Source organism: Chrysemys picta, chromosome 5 (assembly GCF_011386835.1).
Source record: "Chrysemys picta bellii isolate R12L10 chromosome 5, ASM1138683v2, whole genome shotgun sequence".
Lineage (NCBI taxonomy): Eukaryota > Metazoa > Chordata > Testudines > Emydidae > Chrysemys > Chrysemys picta.
In genome coordinates, this window is record NC_088795.1 from 69744042 (window position 1) to 69763111 (window position 19070).

The window sequence follows — 19070 nt, forward strand, 5'->3', positions numbered from 1 at the left end:
CTAAAATAATTTTAAGCTTTTTTATTTTTATCCATTTAAACGTTCACAATTGTGGGAAATTATGGGGGATCAGATAAGAATTATTTACTGACAACACATGTTTAGACTGAAAAAGTTAAAGCTTTATAACCATTCAAACATAAACTGAACATCACATGTCAAAATATACAAGATAAATATCTTTTCATCAAACTCTAATACGTTCTCGAGCCATTTTTTCTTATTTTCCCATGTGTAAACTTTTATTATTACTGATTAAAATATTTTATCATCAGCTTGTGTGTGTACACTGAAACTGACATTTACCAATACAAATCTAATCCTTCTACGCCTACTTATCACCCAATGAACTAGCATTTTGGGCCACAGCACTGCACGGGAAGCTCATATTCTACTCTTGGGGGAATTCTGCATCACTGCACATGCATAGAATTCGTGTCCCCCACAGATTTCTTTGCTTCCCTGCAGAAAAAATGACTTCTGATGGGGAAGCAAAGGGAAGCCCGCAAAAGCAATCATGTGCCCCTCCCTGGCAGCACAGGCAGGTTGGTTCAGGAACCTACAGCAGCCAGGAGAGACAGACACTGTCCCTCTTGCTCGTTATTGTGGCATGCTTGACGTGGAGAGGTAGGGCTTTGGGGTGATTCTCCTCTGCACCACTCCTACTTCCTCAGAATGTAGCAGCCTGCCTGCTTAGTGAACATTTTCTATTGCCTTTTTTGAATTCCCCCAGGAGTATAAAACGGGTGTAAAAGTGTTAAGGCTCCTTTACATTGCCAGAGTGGTGTGAAGGACAGTATGGCCTTATAAATGTTGACAGTGCTTTAGTGATAAAAACTGGTCTAAATTTTTGGACTGAAAAAAATTCCTATAAAAATGTACTCCATGAACTGTTTGGTACTGACCTTTTGGAGATGGTCAATAGCCAATATAAATGGTCAGTTTGACTCCGCAGCACTCACTTGCTCTTCAGTTGCCTATGATGTAACTCTGAGCATATGGCATTTGTTGAGTAATAACTACAAATAAAGGGTAAAACCTAGCTACATTACTATTAGAGAAAGGGGGTTTGGAGATTTCCTCCAAAGCTCCCCACTCCCATTCTCCATCCATTGTATTGTAGTTTAAATAAATTACCAAAATAATTGAAACCTGTGTGATGATATTGCCTTAATTTGACAAATCTTTGACAAATAAAATATGCAGAATTTTAAAATATTGTACAAAGAATTTTTAATTTGTTGGTTTAGAATTTTTAATATTTTGGCGCAGAATTCCCCCAGGAGTAATATTCAGCTGATTATCCACTATAAACTCCAAGTCTTTTTTCAGAGGCATTGCTTCCCAGGATATTACCTCATCCTACAAGCCGGTATTTGGCTATACTGAAATGATTATAGTTTGCTTGTACCCAGTTTACCAAATGATCCAGATCGCTCTGCATCAGTGATCTGTCCTCTTGTCTACCACCGCCCTAACCTCTGTGTCATCTGCAAACTTTCAGAAATTTTATGTTTTCTTTCAGTTCAATGATAAAAATGTTAAATAATATAGGGCCGGGAAACTATTCCCCACATGACTCCACTAGAAATATGCACACAAGATGACTATTCTTCATTTACAATTATATTTTGGACCTATCAGTTAGCCAATTTTTAATCCATTCAACATGTGCCATGTTGCTTTGTACTGTTCAAGTTTCTTAAACAAAATATTGAGTGATACCAAGTCAAATGACTTACAGAAGTCTAAGCTTAGCCCATAAACACTGTTACCTTTATCAATCAAACTTACAATCTCTTTAAAAATATATCAAGTTAGTTTAACAAGATTTTTTAGCAGTAATTGACCCAGTGTGGGCCTTCTGTGTTTGTAAAAAAATAATATAAATGCCCAAGAACTAAGGAAGTCAAGTGCCAACATTACCATAGAAATATGAGAGCACCTCTCTCTCAGAACAGTCTAGGCAGATTTAATATAGTCTCTTTTGGGGTGTGTGAGTAAAGATTTGTAATTAATTTCCAGATATATGTAAATATACCTGGGGAAAATCAGCTTCAGTTTGTACTTGCAAGGCTTATGGCCAGAGGACTGCACAATCTGAGAAACTGTTAAGAACACTACATCCGTAGAGTTCTTACCTGTCCTGGTAACTATCATGATCTGGGCTGACATCTTTCATACTAGGAAGGTTGTTTCCTGATCTGACAATCAGGCTGTGTCCCACATTATTAATAGTCAGTAAATCAGATTCCTAGAGTGTGACATGTCTTATGTGTGCTTATATGTCACTGTTTAAAATGTAACAATTATTTTACCACATCCTTGGTACTGATAACAGCATTTCTTTTTCTCATTTTCTGTTAGACGGGTTTCAAGACCTGGTAGCAGGGTACAATACAACCCAAGTGAGGGCCACAGACATTGTGGATTCTTGGCTCCTGACCTCACAGACTGATAGAGAAATCTATTGCCACAGGACCACAGGGCATACAAAGCTGGTTTATTCTAAAATACCACATTTTGGGTAGGTTCCAGCCTCCCCCCATGTATGTCTCATCTCTGAGCAATAGAAGGTTCTGTCCACTGTGGTGCTAGTTCACTACAGACTTTCACCTATACTGAGTGCATCCTACTTGGCCAGAATCAAATTCTCCTGTAGAGTTATGTGGTTTGTGGGTCCATGCAAGGGATTTCTTATTCACTGGAGGGTTAGTTACATTCACTGTCCTCTAGGACGACAAAGTGTCCACGTACACAAGGATAGTTGGTGTACAGCAGGGTATACACAAATGGTAAGGAAAAGGGTCATGTTTCACATGTTTTGTTTAGGCATTTTTTGGTGTCTTTTGATTCAAAAGCACCCCTAACTTGGAATGATGGGGAATGAGTTCCTAAGGGTGGCCTGCTTGATCCTACATTTACCCAAAAGAGACTAGGTTGCTCAGGGGGCCATCAAATGAGGTAACAATAGTATTTATGTGGAAAGGGCCCTCTGGGCATTTATATTATTTTTTTACAAGCCTGAATGGAGGATCAAGACCTCACTGTACTAGGACCTGTACAGAGAGAGAACAAAGAAGACAGCATTTTCTTTGGCATCACTGGCAGAATGAAAGTTTAGAGGAGATCAGTGACAATACAGCAGCTTCATATGGCGTAGAGATCTCAGATCCCTGCATGTCTTTAAAAAAATAAGTGGAGTGGAGGACTCTCGGAACAGGAAGTGAGGTAGCTGGAAAGGGGAGAGAGGGGTAACAGAATGTGCTGGAATAGTTTTGAGGCCATTTTTTGGGACTATATTATGTGGCAGGGATATTTGGCTTCAGTAAGCACGTTTCCAGTTTGTCCTTTCAGGGTTAGTCTAACATGCAGCACCAGATGAGGTCTGAATCTGCGGTATAATCCACTGAGTACACAAGTGGGTGGCTGGCAGATAAGGAGGTTCACAAATTAGTTTGGGATTGAGGTTATAGATGCAGTCACAATCAATGTAATATTGGTCAAGGAGAGCTATAAATGGGGAAGATCTCTAAATTTCTGTAAGGATTTGGTGGAATGAACTTTTATCTCCTGAAAGGGTGTCATTTACAAGACCTCCTGGATGGCAAAGTTTCAATACCTACCAGACTGGACTAGGTGGGTGCCAGAAGATTTATTTCTTACAGATTATGTGGCCCAGCATTAAATCACATTATTTTTGTCTGTGTCTCATTTACTGCTGTGTCTACTCCAATACAGTTTCATTAAAAGAAAAATCAGAATGGAGGAAAGTGGTGGTTTATTCTAATTAAGAACCGTGTGATGGATCTGTGCTCAATCAGGCCCATGTAAAGTTGTTTTTATTTACTGTTACCAAATAAAAGGGTCAATATTTAAACATTCTCACAGCTAACCCCTCCACAAGATACCAATTTGCACTAATATGAATCAAATAATCCTACAGGTTCTGGAGACTGAATACTTACACAGCTTTAGTTTATCATCTTTTCTGAACTGGAAAGGAAATGCCAACAGCTCAAACATGTGTCTGAAAGTATCACATGAAGTTGATTAAGTAGATAGGATTCAATTAACTTCACATTTATAATAGGACACACCAGAAAGTTTAAACACCTCTACTTACTTTTTATTTCTAAAGACTCCTCCAAATAAGCTTTTTTCCTACCCTCAACATTAAGGCATGTGGATAGCTTTACAACATAACAAAACCTATTTCTAAAAATACACTGACACCAACTAAAATGGCACTGGCCTTAAAATGGAAATCATTAAATGTGGGGGGAATGAAGTTAAGCATGCAGAAAGTTAGATTCGTGTAAATTTATAAAACAAGTGATTGAGATTTTCACACAGTCAAGAACAACATAATGAACATATTCATTGCTATTAATCTACTGAGTCACACTCAAATCTCTGGTGACTCCAAATCATACCACCAGAAGGTTAATGACTCCAAATCATAATACCTGAAGGTTAAAAAAATCACTTTGTATTATACAAAATTTGTGTGAGTGTGTGTGTGTGTATATATATGTATGTATGTATACACACACACACACACACACACCCCTGTTAATTATCTATGTGCAAAGTATCATCAGAAGTCCATTCCTATCTTTCAGACATTCTGGATATCTTTTCTATTTCCTTTCCCTTTGATCTCCCCACTCAGCCCCAAACAGTTAGGACCCATTACATTTTTGAAAAAATAATATTTAATCTTAACTTCATTTCTCTAATTGTAAGGAACCAAGTCTGTCTTTCTGTAATCATGATTATTGTTGGGATTTTTCAGGTGATAAAAATGTTTATGGCTAAATGCTATATCAACAGAGTCCTTTCTTCTCTAAGAGTAACTGCAGACATACCACCAACCAGATATACTTTTCATAAATAGGAAAGAAAATAAATTGGTAAAAAGTTTGCTATCAGGGTGAAAAGGACTTGACATTCTTGAGGAAAATGCTACTAGCAAAAAAAATGATGTATGGCTTATTGCCAAGGCTATTCTGGAATGAAACCAAAAAGCAAGTGGCAAACTTTGTTTTAAAAGTAGTTTGTTTCCGTAAAACTGTCTCTTAAAAATACTGAAAGCATTGTTATTCTGTAATTATTAGGGCTAGGTCATCCCACACCTGCAACAAATGTTGAGTATGTATGAAATCCAAGGCACTACATACAGATTAAGGTAGCATTCAATATATGGATAGAAAAATCTGTTTTATAGTTATGACTTATTACAGCTATATTAAAATAAATAATCCCTTACATTATGGCAGTGCTTGAGTATCTGTATGTAAAATTGACTGAAAACTGACTAATCTACTTTCATTGCCCAAGTTGAGAGAAATGGAGAAGGTAAAACATGACCAATAATGAAAATATTTGTAACAATTTTTTTTATTAACTAAACCAGTGGTTCCCAAACTTGTTCCACCGCTTGTGCAGGGGCTTTCCCTCCACAAGTGGCAGAACAAGTTTGGGAACCACTGAACTAAACAAAAGGTGTTGCATAAAATGCAATGTAGGTAAGAAAACTACAGTGTCCCTTTAAATTAAATTTTTCCTGTACAGCCACTGATGCAGATTTTTATTAGTCAACATTTCATTATGCATTTTCCCCCTTTTAGTGTCTCCTTCATTCTGTAATAAGCATTTGACTTTTCCACCCTTCCTTTACACTGACAATGTTAATAATTATGGGCCAGATACTCCTGCTGAGTAGCACATTAGTCTGCTCAGTTGTCCCACTGAAATCACTGCAAGATATGTGGCATTATCAAGTTCTATATAATCTCATTTTGAAGACAATCTTTTAAAATGCTTTTTCACTGTGGCTCATTTACCACATATGACCTCACTTATGTTTTTGGGAACCAAAAGCACATTTAGAGTTTTTACAATTACGCAGTTCAAACAGCAAACATGCTATGGGCTTTATCTGACAGGGCATGGTATTTCCAAAGCAGCATCCACTGGGAAATTATACAAATGCACTGCACAGTTCTATAACACTGATATCCTTTATTGACTTGTGTTCAGAAAATGTATTGTACAATTTGCAATCATTGACAAATATATTCCCAATAAAAGAAAATAACTATACTGTAGAACAGGGGTCGGCAACGTTTGACACGCGACTCGCCAGGTTAAGCACCCTGGCGGGCTGGGCCAGTTTATTTACCTGCTGACACAGCAGGTTCGGTCGATTGCGGCCCCCCACTGGCCGCGGTTCGCCGTCCCGGGCCAATGGGGGCTGTGGGAAGCCGCGGCCAGCACATCCCTCGCCCGCGCCGCTTCCCGACGCCCCCATTGGCCCAGGACGGTGAACCGCAGTGAGTGGGGGTCGCGATCGGCCGAACCTGACAAATCAGCAGGTAAATAAACTGGCTCGGCCCGCCAGGGTGCTTACCCTGGCGAGCCGCGTGCCAAACGTTGCCGACCCTTGCTGTAGAATGTGGCACGGTGCTGGTTGAGAAGCCCTTAATCAGCTCCTGCCACTCCAGCCCCAATTAAGGGGAATGGATTGGGGTTGGGTGAATAGCCTTGTGCCTGCCTGGTAACTGGCTGCACCTGCCAGTCTTATTAGCCCAGAGCTATAAAGGCTGGGAGGAAGCCAGAGAAGGGGGAGAGGGAAAGAGAAAGGTCAGGCACAGAAGGAAGTTGGAGCCTCCTAGTCTGTTGCCGGCCAGGCCTGTTGTAGGTAAAGTAGCTGTGAATATAGTTGGGAACTGGTGGTGGGAAACCTTATGAGAACAAAGAGCATGGGTGTTGCACCAGACTGAGGTGTCCCTGACTCATTGTAGAGGGAGGCCCAGGGGCCAAATATCCAGGGGTGCAGAGTGAACCCCATTACATAGAACAATATTAAGCTTTCACTGAGCTTGAAGAGAATCAAAATAAACTTTGCCTGGAGTAAAGGAACAAAAATATTTATCTTTTATGTCAATTTCAAGAGTGATTGCTCCTCAAATAACCTTGAATGTTTATTTTGATATACATGCATCATAAATTTGAGAGAATACAGAAAGCATAACATCTTTAAAAAGAAGAATAAGTAAATATTTGTAAACAACCTCCTGTAGTCTCTCACATTTTTAACATTTTGCTGACGAAGGACTAGATTTTGCATTTGCTCCTAGTTCTGTGTAAGAAGTGACACACAGTAGGACAACCTAAAGAAAAGCCCTGGAAGTGCAATATGAGAAACAATCTCTTTCCCCTTATTCCTGGGGAGTAGTAATTACTACCAGCTCAGCTGTGCTGATTGGGGCATTGGAAGGGGAACACAGGAAATTCCCCACCACCTTTCACAGTGGTGGGAAACACTACCAGACACAAAGAGACCCTATTTCCCTCCACACCCATGCAATGAAAATGTGAGGAGGCCACACAGAAGCACGTGTGTGCATCTCTCTCTCTCTTTCTTTTATACCTCCCTACAGCCCCTGCACTGCTATGTATGGCCAAGCCATGACTGAGCCTATAGGACCCAATGAAGTCAAGGGACTACTCAGAGTACAGTACTAATGAACATAAGTAAGGGTGGCAGAATCTTGCCCTTAGTGGGTTCATTTAGCCCCATATCTTTCCACACAAAGCGACACAATTTTGACTGCTTCAGTTATTGTGTGTCAGAGCTCAATTGTAATGATTTTAGTGCTAACCACCACTTGTACATCTCTGTGTACACCAGGCACTATATATCCTGAAAATGCACTGTGTTAGTAGCAGACATTTAGATGTACATATGAAATCACTGCCATCTTTTCAAAGGATAAATGAAATGAGAGAATCTGACTCTGCCTGCACAAGTTTTGCAGAACTAGTTACACTAGAAGCAACCAGACTTGCCTTGTAAGTCTCTTTTATTTGAGAATTTTCAAAGTTTTATAGAAAGAGCTCTCGTTCCACACTCTCTGAATCTCTTAATTGCACAATGCATGTGTAGCTGCTGTTAGAATATCTGAAACTCCTGTGTCACAGTATTCTGAATACTGTGCTCTGAATACTGAGGTACTTCACAAGCCAAACATGAAACCATCACATAGATTTGAAAAATTAAGATTTCTGGAGATACTCCTCCCTTATCTCTCCTGCATCCTCTGCAATTGTACCCCTATAAGGAAGAAATGGCCAGGAGCCACCACCATTGCTGGAAAAATGTTGTAGGCAAAGAAAGGTCACATGGATCCCCTCTCTCTTCCCTTAGGGAATAGTTAGCAGCCTTGCTCACTTCCACATAAAAGGACTGGGGAAGAAATGGCTGGGAAGGAGGCATTCAGGAACTTTGAGGTTTCTAGGTTTGTTTTGTTTTAAATGCTCTTCAAAGACTGCTAATTCCTTTGGGATGAGGGTAGGATAGAAGGAAGATAGGGTGACCACATAACAAGTGGGAAAAATCGGGACACTTTTTTGGGGGGTGGGAAGTGGCATATAGTTGAGTATATAAAACAAAGCCCCTAATACCAGGATGTCTGGTCACTCTAAAGGAAGATGATACACTCTGAAAAATGACAATCTGGCTTTGGCATCAGTACGGAGAGGGAACAGGGCTGGGAGAAATTGTAATGTGTAAATTCTATACTTTTAATACAGTTGGTTATTTGTTGTTAACCTGTTTGTGTTAGTCTGGCTTTTTAGAGGATAAGATCTTCGAGAGAAGGACCATCTTCCTTTCTCTGCATGTACAGTGCCTAGCTCTGGGGCCCATTTCCTGACTAGCCCTTTGAGTGCTATCATATGGAATTACTAAACAATGACGACGAGATAGTTGGCATGATTTAAGCATGTTTCAAACACGTTTTTAATAGTTCCTGTATACATATATGCATATAGTAATTTACTGCGAATTATTTATGACTATTTCTCAAACACTAAAGTCAAAATAGTATATCCTCATTTTAAAAGAATGCAGTATTTCCATTCCCAAGCATTCAGAGCCTCCAAAAACTCACGGCATTATTGAAAAAAAAACCTCATGATTTCAAAGCCAGTCAATTTGGGGTTCTTTTTTGTTTGCCTTCTGAGAGTTTAAAGTGAACACAGGTCACATTTCCAAACTTTTCTCTACAACTACAAAAACTAGAATCTGACTTTTAAAAAATATGAACTTTTGAGATTCTCACATAATCCCTTGACTCCAAGGGCTGGAGCTTTAAGAAATATATTAAAGATAATGAGATTCAGGATAAAATATTAAGAGCTAGCTGGCAACACTGAGAATGAAATGTTGGTCATATCCTGCTTATCTTATTAAAGCTGAGCAGGACACCCTTCTTCTGGGTATGTCTACACAGCAGCCGGGAGCATGCTATCTTTACTTGAGCTAGCACGCTAAGAATAGCAGTGTGGGCATTGCAAGAAGGGCTGTGACTCAGTCTAGCCACCTGAGACCAAGTCCACGTCATCTCCTGGGTTCATGCTAGCCTGAGGCACCATCTATGCTGCAACGTCCACACTGCTATTTTTAGTATGCTAGATTGAGCAGAGCTAGTGCAAATCTGTACATCTCGGCTGGGAGGCACGAATAGGAAGTATAATCATATTTTGGAAAAGTTATGCACAGATTGCAAGTGCAGCAGAAAATCAAAAGGAAAATTAATACAGTAAGTAGCAGTTCTACAATCTTTAAATGGGTGGGGTAATGAGTAAGTCCATTGATTAAAATTCTATAAAGAAAGTGGTTTTTTTTTTGCCTTTACAGGTAATGAGTGCATAGCTTGTGTATGATAGATGAATTTTTTTTCTTCCACTAAAGCATCAGGTATTACCTATTGGTGCAGACACTTTGGTGGGATAAAGATCAGATGTCTATACTAATATTATATGGTGGATCTCGAGAGGATTTTGACTTGCTTGCAGTTCCTGCAATGAGCAGAACTGCCTTCTCGTGGTTTCATTCTTTTCTCCCAAGAAATCTCAGAGGTTAATGCTGGGCAAATATTCTTCTGTTTTGTTATGTTGTATACTGCAGGTTTCCATGCTGCCACCCCTTTAATTCAATGTGTATGAGGTGTTAGGACAGTTAGTGAGTAGATATTGCACTCTCAAAACTGGATGAGAAGGTGATATAAAGTTGAGTGTCATCGCCACACTGAAGTGCTTTCAGTATGGTGATGACACTCAAATTTGTATCTCTTTTTCATCCAGCTTCAAGAGTGCAGTCAAGCATCTCAGTCAGTGTTTGGGAGATACTTGGATACAAATGAGAGTAAGTTTGTTGAGAGAACATCCATGTAAAACTAAGGTGTTTGTGGTGCATTGCAGGAAACAATTAAGGGATTTGGCTAAATTTATACTTAGCACCAGCCCCAAATGAGTGTAAAAGAGTATGCACATAATTTTTCAATACAGTTTGTAACTTGCAGACCTGGTTAAATTTCCAATTGCTTTTTTCCATGTATGCCTAGTCCATGGGATGCAAACTTTTCTTCTGGATGCAGACATGACTACTGTAATCCATACCACTGTCACCTCAAGATTAGATTACTGTAACGTGCCACACCTTAAGCCCTTTAGGAAACTGCATCTAGGGGAGAATGAAGCAGCTTGCTTATTATTAGTATCTCATAGTGAGCATGACATCTTTGCCCCTGAATCTGCAGTTGCTGTCTACTTGTGGCCTGTGGGTAGAGTTTAAAGTGTTGGTCTTTCCTCATAATAGCCTGAGACCTATCTACATGGATGACTGTTTCTCGCCTTATTCACCACTGCCACAGTCACACTTTGCAGAATGGGCTGGCCTGTGTTTCCTTGATTTAAAAGAGAGGGAACTGTGAGTAAGGGGTTCTTCCTTGACTTTGCAGTTTACCCTCCATAGGTCTGAAACAGCTTGAATTTTTAATCTTCAGAGCATGCTGCAAAACTCATCTTTGAACAGGCATTTGTGAAGGCTGAGCTGGGCGGAGAGGGGGAGGGAGTAGGATTTCTTCTGGAATCTGAGGTAGGGGAATATCTTTATATTTATTTATTTACTGCTAACTATTTGTTTTATGTTGGGTGAGATTTGTTGCTGTTCTGCTTTTTAGACTCACAATGTTTTGGATTTTTTGTGGGTATCAGCCCAGGATAGGTTTTTATGCTGTTCAAATCAAAATAAATAACTGCTTCTTTTTATTAAACAGTGGGATATTTGACTGTTTTTGGAAATATAAATTGACATTTAGCAATGAATGAATGAATGAATAATTTGATTATTTTATTCTTACCTGAGAAGAATATGTATGACCATCTGATCCACAAACAGGATTGGTATAAACTACTGGACACTGCTTGCAGTTTGATGAAATGGGACCACCTCTCGGTTGTTTATGGCCTAAACCAGCCTCTTTCATACTGTAAATAAACAAAAAGCATTAACCTGATAAGCAAAAGTATTTGTAAAAGCATATATATTGTCACACTATAATTATTAGTCACCTGAGGACCTTGTGTATTAGGTTCCAGTAGGTAAAAAACATCTTTCCTACACACTCTCTCTCCCACAGCTTTTATATGACACGCATCACTGCGGAATCTGAGCACCTCCATGGTATCTCAATACCTAACACTTTATAGTAAGCAAAAAATGACTGAGAAAGAAGATATAGTAACACTTATTCTTATTGCTTTAGCAAAAAAATCCAGCAGGTGCGCATATATAAAAAAAATGTGCCAACATGAAGAAAATGTAAAATGCATACCACTCTACTGGGTTTATATAAGTATGAGAATAAAACAATAAATCGGTGATTTCTATGCACTATTTATCTGCTTGGAATCTTACTAAGGAGTAGAAGGGGAAAAAAATGAGAAATCTGCAACACAATCTCAATCCACTGGGCTGTGTCCTTAGCAGCGAGTCCCTCACAATATCAGTTTAGAAAGTCCACAGCATTAAAGTTCCTCAATTCCCTGTTCTTCCATTCCATGGTTTTCAAAGTGTTTCATGTGCAGACAACCAAGAAGGCTCTGCTAATCACCAGGTAGTTCATGAGTCACAGTCTGAGAATTACTTGTCAAAGTGAATAAAGAAAACTAAAAAAATAGAAAGCAAAACCCACTTTTATCAGCACCCTTCAATTTTTTAAAGTAGTAAAAATGTGCAGTGGAACTACATCTATACCTGATGCTGAATTGCTGGTAGTCTAAACACACTGGCCCTGGTTCTCATTTATGCTATGGCTTCTCTACCCCACTGTGGCAGTGAAAAGAGGATTTAATGTGGGTAAAAACATAACTTATATGCATAACGGTGTGTACAAATATTGTATGGGTGTGTAAATTATGAATTATAGCAGTATAAATGTGTTAATGTAAAGGAAATCAAGCCCATTGCACATAAAAATTAGCACTTACTACTGCCAAAAATCAATGAGAGCTTAAATTATCTGCAGAATGAATGTTTTTATGCAAGTCAAACTTGCCCAGGAAGCCGGTCAGAACTAGACATATAGTTACATGACACAAATTTCCACTTATAGGCCCCAAATCAGTAAAAAATACTTAAGAACCTGCTTAGAAACTTTGCTGAATTGGGGACATAGTTCTGCAAATGTACCTTACTCTTGACTGCAACAATCCTGCTATTGTCTTGGGAATACTGAGTCATTCATGACACAGTTTACTGTGAATTGCTTTGTGTGCACTAGCATCAATTGAAGACTATGTTAACACCATTAATCTCATCTCACTTGTAAGCAAGACAAATCTGAATCAGATCTCTAGATACGAACAGCCAGTGCACTAATACCCTGTGACAGCTACTTCCTCCATCCTCACTTCTCTAAAAGTGTCACACTTTCACTTGTGTATCAGTGTAATTTGATCATTTAGAGCAGATGGTCTTCCTCTTATCCCTTGTTCTTCTGCAGCCTATAGGATGTTTTTAGATTCCCAGCATGCAATGCCATTATAAAGTTGTAGAGAAATAAATGTTAAAAATCTATTTTGCATAAGCTACATATATTCGCCTCATTTTTTTTACATGAGCACACATAGCACATACTATGTATTGAGAGTGGGAGTATAGTCCAGTGGTTAGGGCACTAGCCTAGTACGAGAGACCCTGGGTGCAGTTCCCTGCTCCACCACACATTTCCTGTGTGACCTTAGGCAAGTCATTTAGCCTCTCTGTAAAATGGGAATAACAGCACTGCCCTACCTCACAGGGGTTTTGTGAGAATAAATACATTAAAAAAAAATATCAGATCCTCCAACACAATGGTAATGAAGCCATACAAGAACTTTAGATCGACCTTCCTCTGGCGATGTATAAAACACATTATTTACAAGTGACATCTGTACCTCCCAGTTTGATATTAAACATACTGACATGGGAAATTTAAAAAACAAACAAACTGTTTTACACCAAAAACAAACTACTGCATATGAAAACATGCACACTTCTTAATTATTAGTAATGGTTTCCATTCTGAAGCATACAAATACTTTCTTACAAACATCTATTATTTAAAATACAAAGAGTGTGGGTTGTCCTTTACCATTTTCAGTTTTTCAAGGTATGTAGCCTCCAGCCCATGAATAAAAATATGTATGAGCCTTTGACATGCGATTTGAGAGAACATATATTATACAATCTAAACTGAATTATAAGCATTGCTACATGTTGATGATAGCTTGAACTAACATACAGTATATGATTACTTGGAAAGTTATGGAGCTTGAATTGTAAATAGGCTTGGAAAATGTAATCTTTTATAAGTATGTCGATAAATATGGACTTCTTCATCCACATACACCATTTCAATGGTGAAAAGATATTTTCAATGATAATTATATATATGTTACACAAACAGGCAAAGTAAGAAATATACTACTTCAGAATTTATCAGAGTTTTATTTAAGGATATGTACTTTGTATATTTTGACATGATGTTGGCAATATGTGTTTTAACTGTTACAAAGCTTTAACTTTTTGAATCTCAGTATCTATTCTCATTAAATAATTGTCTGATCCCCCTTTATTGTTTGACCCCTTGCCCCACAGTTTTGCACAACCATGAGAATGTAAATAAATAAAAATAAAAAAAAAGACTTAAAATAAACCAATGTCATCCATCGAAATTATAAAAAATACTAAATTCTGCCAAACCTAAATATCAATCCACAGCCCCAATATTAACTCACAAGATATAAATAAACTTATTAAAGAAAACCACCACAATATACAAGTATAAAAGCTCGATTATACTTTTTCCTTATGAGCAGCAAAATATCTATTACAAAATAAGAATATTTTAATGTTTCAGCTCTTGGGTATAGCAACATATTGTGAACATCTATTAAAGAGTGCAGAGAGAAAAAAATCAGTATACATAATAGATGAGTAATTAATATTCAGTCTGCCATATCTTTATTATTTTTAATAGAATTAGAAGGGGGAAAATCCAGAATCACTATGATGTTCACATGCTGACAATGAGTAACTGTGTGTTTGCATTGCTATAATTCTTCCTGGTCTCATTCTCTTCTTACTGTTTTGTCATCCTTACTTGTCATGTAAAACACAGATTGTAAGGTGTCTTTTTAGTCTTCTGTGAAGTGGCCAGTATGCTCTTGGGTACACTAAAAATCATATTGGTATACAGAATAGGAGTCCCCCTTCTCCCCTCCCTTCCAGATATAGTCTTTGCTGCTACTAAGAAAGGGAACATTAAGTGTACATGTATAAACATCATGGGCGGCATTTCCAGCTTAATTTTACTTGAAACATTTTTGATTACATCAATTTGCATGCACAAAATCATGCATATATGTGTAGACTGAGTAATTGCACATGCAAGAGGATTGTTAGGCACATAATTAGCCAATCTGCCCAATTAATCATGCAAATACCTGTTTGCATACATCAGTGTAGTTTTCTGTATGCACAAATATCTTACCCACGAATATCATGTGCACAGTTAAAATGGGTCACTGAAACTGTGGCTTTGAACCAAAATTCTAAGCAACTCGATTCACTTAATATATATATATATATATTAAGTATATATATGTGTGTGTAATATATAAAATATATATAAAATAAAATCTTTTAAGTATATATTACACACACACACACACACACACACACAAATGAACACATCAGTCTGCACAGAGAAGACAGGTAGCATGTTTGAGTTGCAAAGGAATTTATATTTAATAGTTCTTGATTCAAATATCAGCAGAAGCAGATTTTTCAGAGTGCAAAGTTATTTAAAGTAAATGGGGTTGATTCACTGTTGCTATGTGGACCTTAAATGTGATTCACAGGACTTGTACAATTCTTGTATCATGACTATTATTGTGATGCTAATAGATTTCCAAGGCACTGCTATTTAAAGGTTTTCGGATTGTGTGCCAGCATGGGGCTTTGAGGGAAATTGTAACTGGACAGTATCATTAACATAATTGGATGAAAGACTTGTTTAGCACTAATCAAACTGTTTTCACTGGAGCAGACTGGATTTCTTTTGGAGTGCTCTCTCTGTCTAGGACTTCCTTGAAGTTGCAAGTAGGAATGAAATATCACTGCCACCGCATTACTGAGATTTTCTTTTTAAGAGACAAAATCAAGCAAAGCACTGCTGTTCCAAACTTTTTACTGTAATGTGTTGGCCTGCCACACTACTTATGGTAAACTAACAAACATAAGAAAACACTGTGACAAGAAATAAATAGTCAATCAAATGCAAGAGAAATAAACAAAACAATGTTAGTTTTACAAAAGACCAAAGACGACATAGAAGTCAACTCATATTACTTGTTAGCATTTTGAATCTCCATGGTGTTGAAAAAGATAATCAGAACATGCAGCATGTGGGGACTATATAAGTGTGCTTTTGGGTTTTTTAATATCTTCTAACAAAAAGCACCCAACAGGTCAAGTTTGAAAAATTACACATAAGCTATCATGTTGGTAAGATTTTCTCAACATACATACATGGTAGGTTTCAAGATGTTAATGACCAGGTTCTTTGTGTGTGTTTAAAAGGGATAATATTGTTTACTTATCTGAACTGGAGATAGGAAAATGAGGAAACAAAAAATAAAAAAATGTTCTTGAAGATGCGAATATCCAAATTCTTAGTGCCTGCTTCTGCCAATATGGTGCATCAATATCACATAGCTAAACCATAAGGGAAATTTCTCTTCTGGCTCCAGTGAGTGCAGTTGCACTGAGTTCATGGAGTTTTACCCATTTACTCTATCAGAGAATCTGTAGCATTTCCAGAGGAAAACCCTGGGACCTTTCACACTGAAGCTTTCACAACTGGTACACTTAAAAAGAGCACTATGCAAGTTTTTTCTCCTTTTAAGAGTATAATCGTCTCTGTCTCGGGGGCTGCAGAAATCCCAAAATAAAACTAAAACCACAGCTCTTCTGCTTTGTGGTGGATCTGAGAAATGAAAAAGCTGCAAAGAGAGACTCTGATGTCCCTCGCTTGTCATGGAGTGGAACAGAACTCAGTGGCACCTTTGTCTTTGGAGAAAGATGCAGGAAGGGGTGTGTGGTTGGCTTGAGGAAGCTGATGAGTCATGAAATCCACGTAGCTGGCATGTTGGGCCATGACAATACGTTGCAGTACAGGCCATAGTAGAGCTACTCAGATGCCTCCCGCCCTGCCTGCAGACTAGGACAATGATTCAATCTCCACAATTCCTGCACTGGAATCCTGTGCACAGCCTGTTTAGTTTTGTACAGGTCACCAGAGGTTTACTTTGAATGCCTATATAATAAACCAAACCTAGCCAAAACTGCACACTTTAACTGTGCAGTTTTTGTTTGATTTTATTTTCTAAAGTCAACCGTGCCTTGTTGAATTTTCTGGACTTCATGTGTTTCCACGACACAGACATACCTTGAATACTGCATGCAGTTCTGGTTGCCCTATCTCTAAAAATAGACAGAAGAACTAGAAAACATACAGAGAAGGGCAACAAAAATGATTAGGGATATGGAACAGCTTCCATATGAAGAGAGATTAAAAACAGACTGGGACTGTTCAGCTTACAGAAGAGATGACTAATGCCATCTCTATACTAGAGAGATCTCTCGTGCAGAGTTCTCCCGTAGACATAATTAATCCACCCCCAATGAGTGGCGGTCGCAGTTCTCCCACCGACATAGCGCTGTGCACACTAGCGCTTATGCCAGCATAATTTATGTTGTTTGGGGGGCGGGGAGGTGTTTTTTCACACCCCTGAGTGACATAAGTTTTGCTGACATAAGTGGTAGTGTACCCATAGCCTAAGAGGACATATTAGAGAGATCTATAAATTGTGAATGGTGTGGACAAAGTGAATAAGAAAGTGTTATTTACCCTGTCACATAACACAAGAACTAGGGGCCACCAGTAAAATTAATAGGCAGCAAATTTTAAACAAAGAACTTCATACAATGCACAGTCAACCTGTGGAGCTAGTTGCCATGGGATCTTGAGAAACCAAAAGTATATCAGGGTTCAAAAAAGAATTAGATAAGTTCACAGAGGATAGGTCCATCAATGGCTATTAGCCAAGATTGTCAAGGATGCAACACCAATGCTCGAGGCGTCCCTAAATCTCTGATTGCCAGAAATTAGGCCTGGATGACAGTGAATGTATCACTTTATGCCTCTGGCACTGGCCACTGTTGAAAGACAGGACACTGGGCTAGATGGACTATTGATCTGATCTAGCATGGCCATATTTGTGTTCTTAATGTCACTGCCTCACCAGGAGCACTTTCACTGTTAATGGTTTCAGACTGCTCTCACTACTGATTCTGCCCCAACCAACAGTTGCTCATGCTTTAGCCTGTGCCTGTTTCCATGTAACCAGCCCCTGCTGCTGCCCAGATCTGCTCCTGCTTCAGCCAGTGACTGACATATTACTTGTTTGATAAATATCAAGGTGATTAGGCAGCAAGCAATATATGTTTGTAGATAAACAGAATTTCTACATTTCTCAAGGTCCACGTGTCATCACATGTAATTTTCACTGTGAATATCTGGTCATAATGAAATATCATCAAGAAATGTCTGAATGAGATATTTTATCTTTGCATTAAGTATACAGAGGATGGTTTTAAAGTTATCGGGTGAAATCCTGGCCTCACTTGAGTCAATACGAGTTTTGTTATTGATTTCTGTGAGCCCAGGATTTCACCCTGTAACTTTAGGCTTCACATAGCATTACTATAGTGACAGAATACTGCATTTCTACAGCCACAATGGGGCGGTTTATTAATTATTTGCTAACATTTTATAAAGAAATTGTTAGAATAATTTAGCAGTGTTATTCACAGCTCTCAAGCCGCATGATATCCACGGAAATATGTCCTCCAAACCACTAGCAGCACTTTGTTTCCTTAGAATTTAAGCTTTTTTTTTTTTTTTTTTAAAGTGTACAGCTCTTAAAAGATATTCCTTCCATATGTGCACCAATGAGCATTAACATGCTACATGCAAAAGTCTGTACAAGCCGGCCTCACCAAATAGCATTAAAAGGTATGAACTAGCCCCATTCATTTCAACAGGCTGTTGATTGAAAACTAATTGTGACAATTCAAGTGTCCATATTGTGAACTATACTTCTGCTCTTTTATGCATAAATATCCAATGAATATGTTTATCTAATGTGGTTGAATTGTCTAACAAGTTATAGATGGTAAAGACCTGTTAGGGCTATGGTGCAAAACCACAACCATAGCCACTTGCTGTAGTCTTCCGGTAAAAGCAGAAAACTATTGAGAGCAAACAGAAAAAAGTGGAGTGCTTATGAGTGGGGTAGATAGGGTGAGTAGATCCTGGTGTTTCAGGTATATCTGGTTAAGGAAGGTTGCAGAAGGAAGCTACTTCTGCTAGGGTCATTGGAGACTCCCTCTGCATCTCTAAAGCCAGTACTTGACTTTCAACAGCTAAAAAGATATTGCCAAGTACTTATTAAAACTTCAGAGAAGAGTGGGGACCTTAGCTTGAAATTGCAAGGAGAGTGGGAGGCCTTTCATAAAGTTGCAGGCATTTTCATGGAAGTTCAGAAAAAATGTTTCCTATTTTCTGTCTTGCCAACAAATGCTCAAAAATATGAATATAAACTGTTGT

The 19070-nt window shown here is 38.4% G+C and overlaps 1 protein-coding gene across 4 annotated transcripts in view; it reads right to left on the reverse strand.

Annotated features, from left to right (window-relative positions):
• SPOCK3 (SPARC (osteonectin), cwcv and kazal like domains proteoglycan 3) overlaps positions 1-19070 on the reverse strand; it is a 405705-nt gene that overhangs the window by 127488 nt on the left and 259147 nt on the right. For all 4 annotated transcript variants that reach the window (XM_065596527.1, XM_008173177.4, XM_065596529.1 and 1 more), the window contains exon 5: positions 11214-11340. In XM_065596527.1, coding sequence (XP_065452599.1) covers positions 11214-11340 — 127 coding nt within the window. The remainder of the gene's footprint in view (positions 1-11213; positions 11341-19070) is intronic.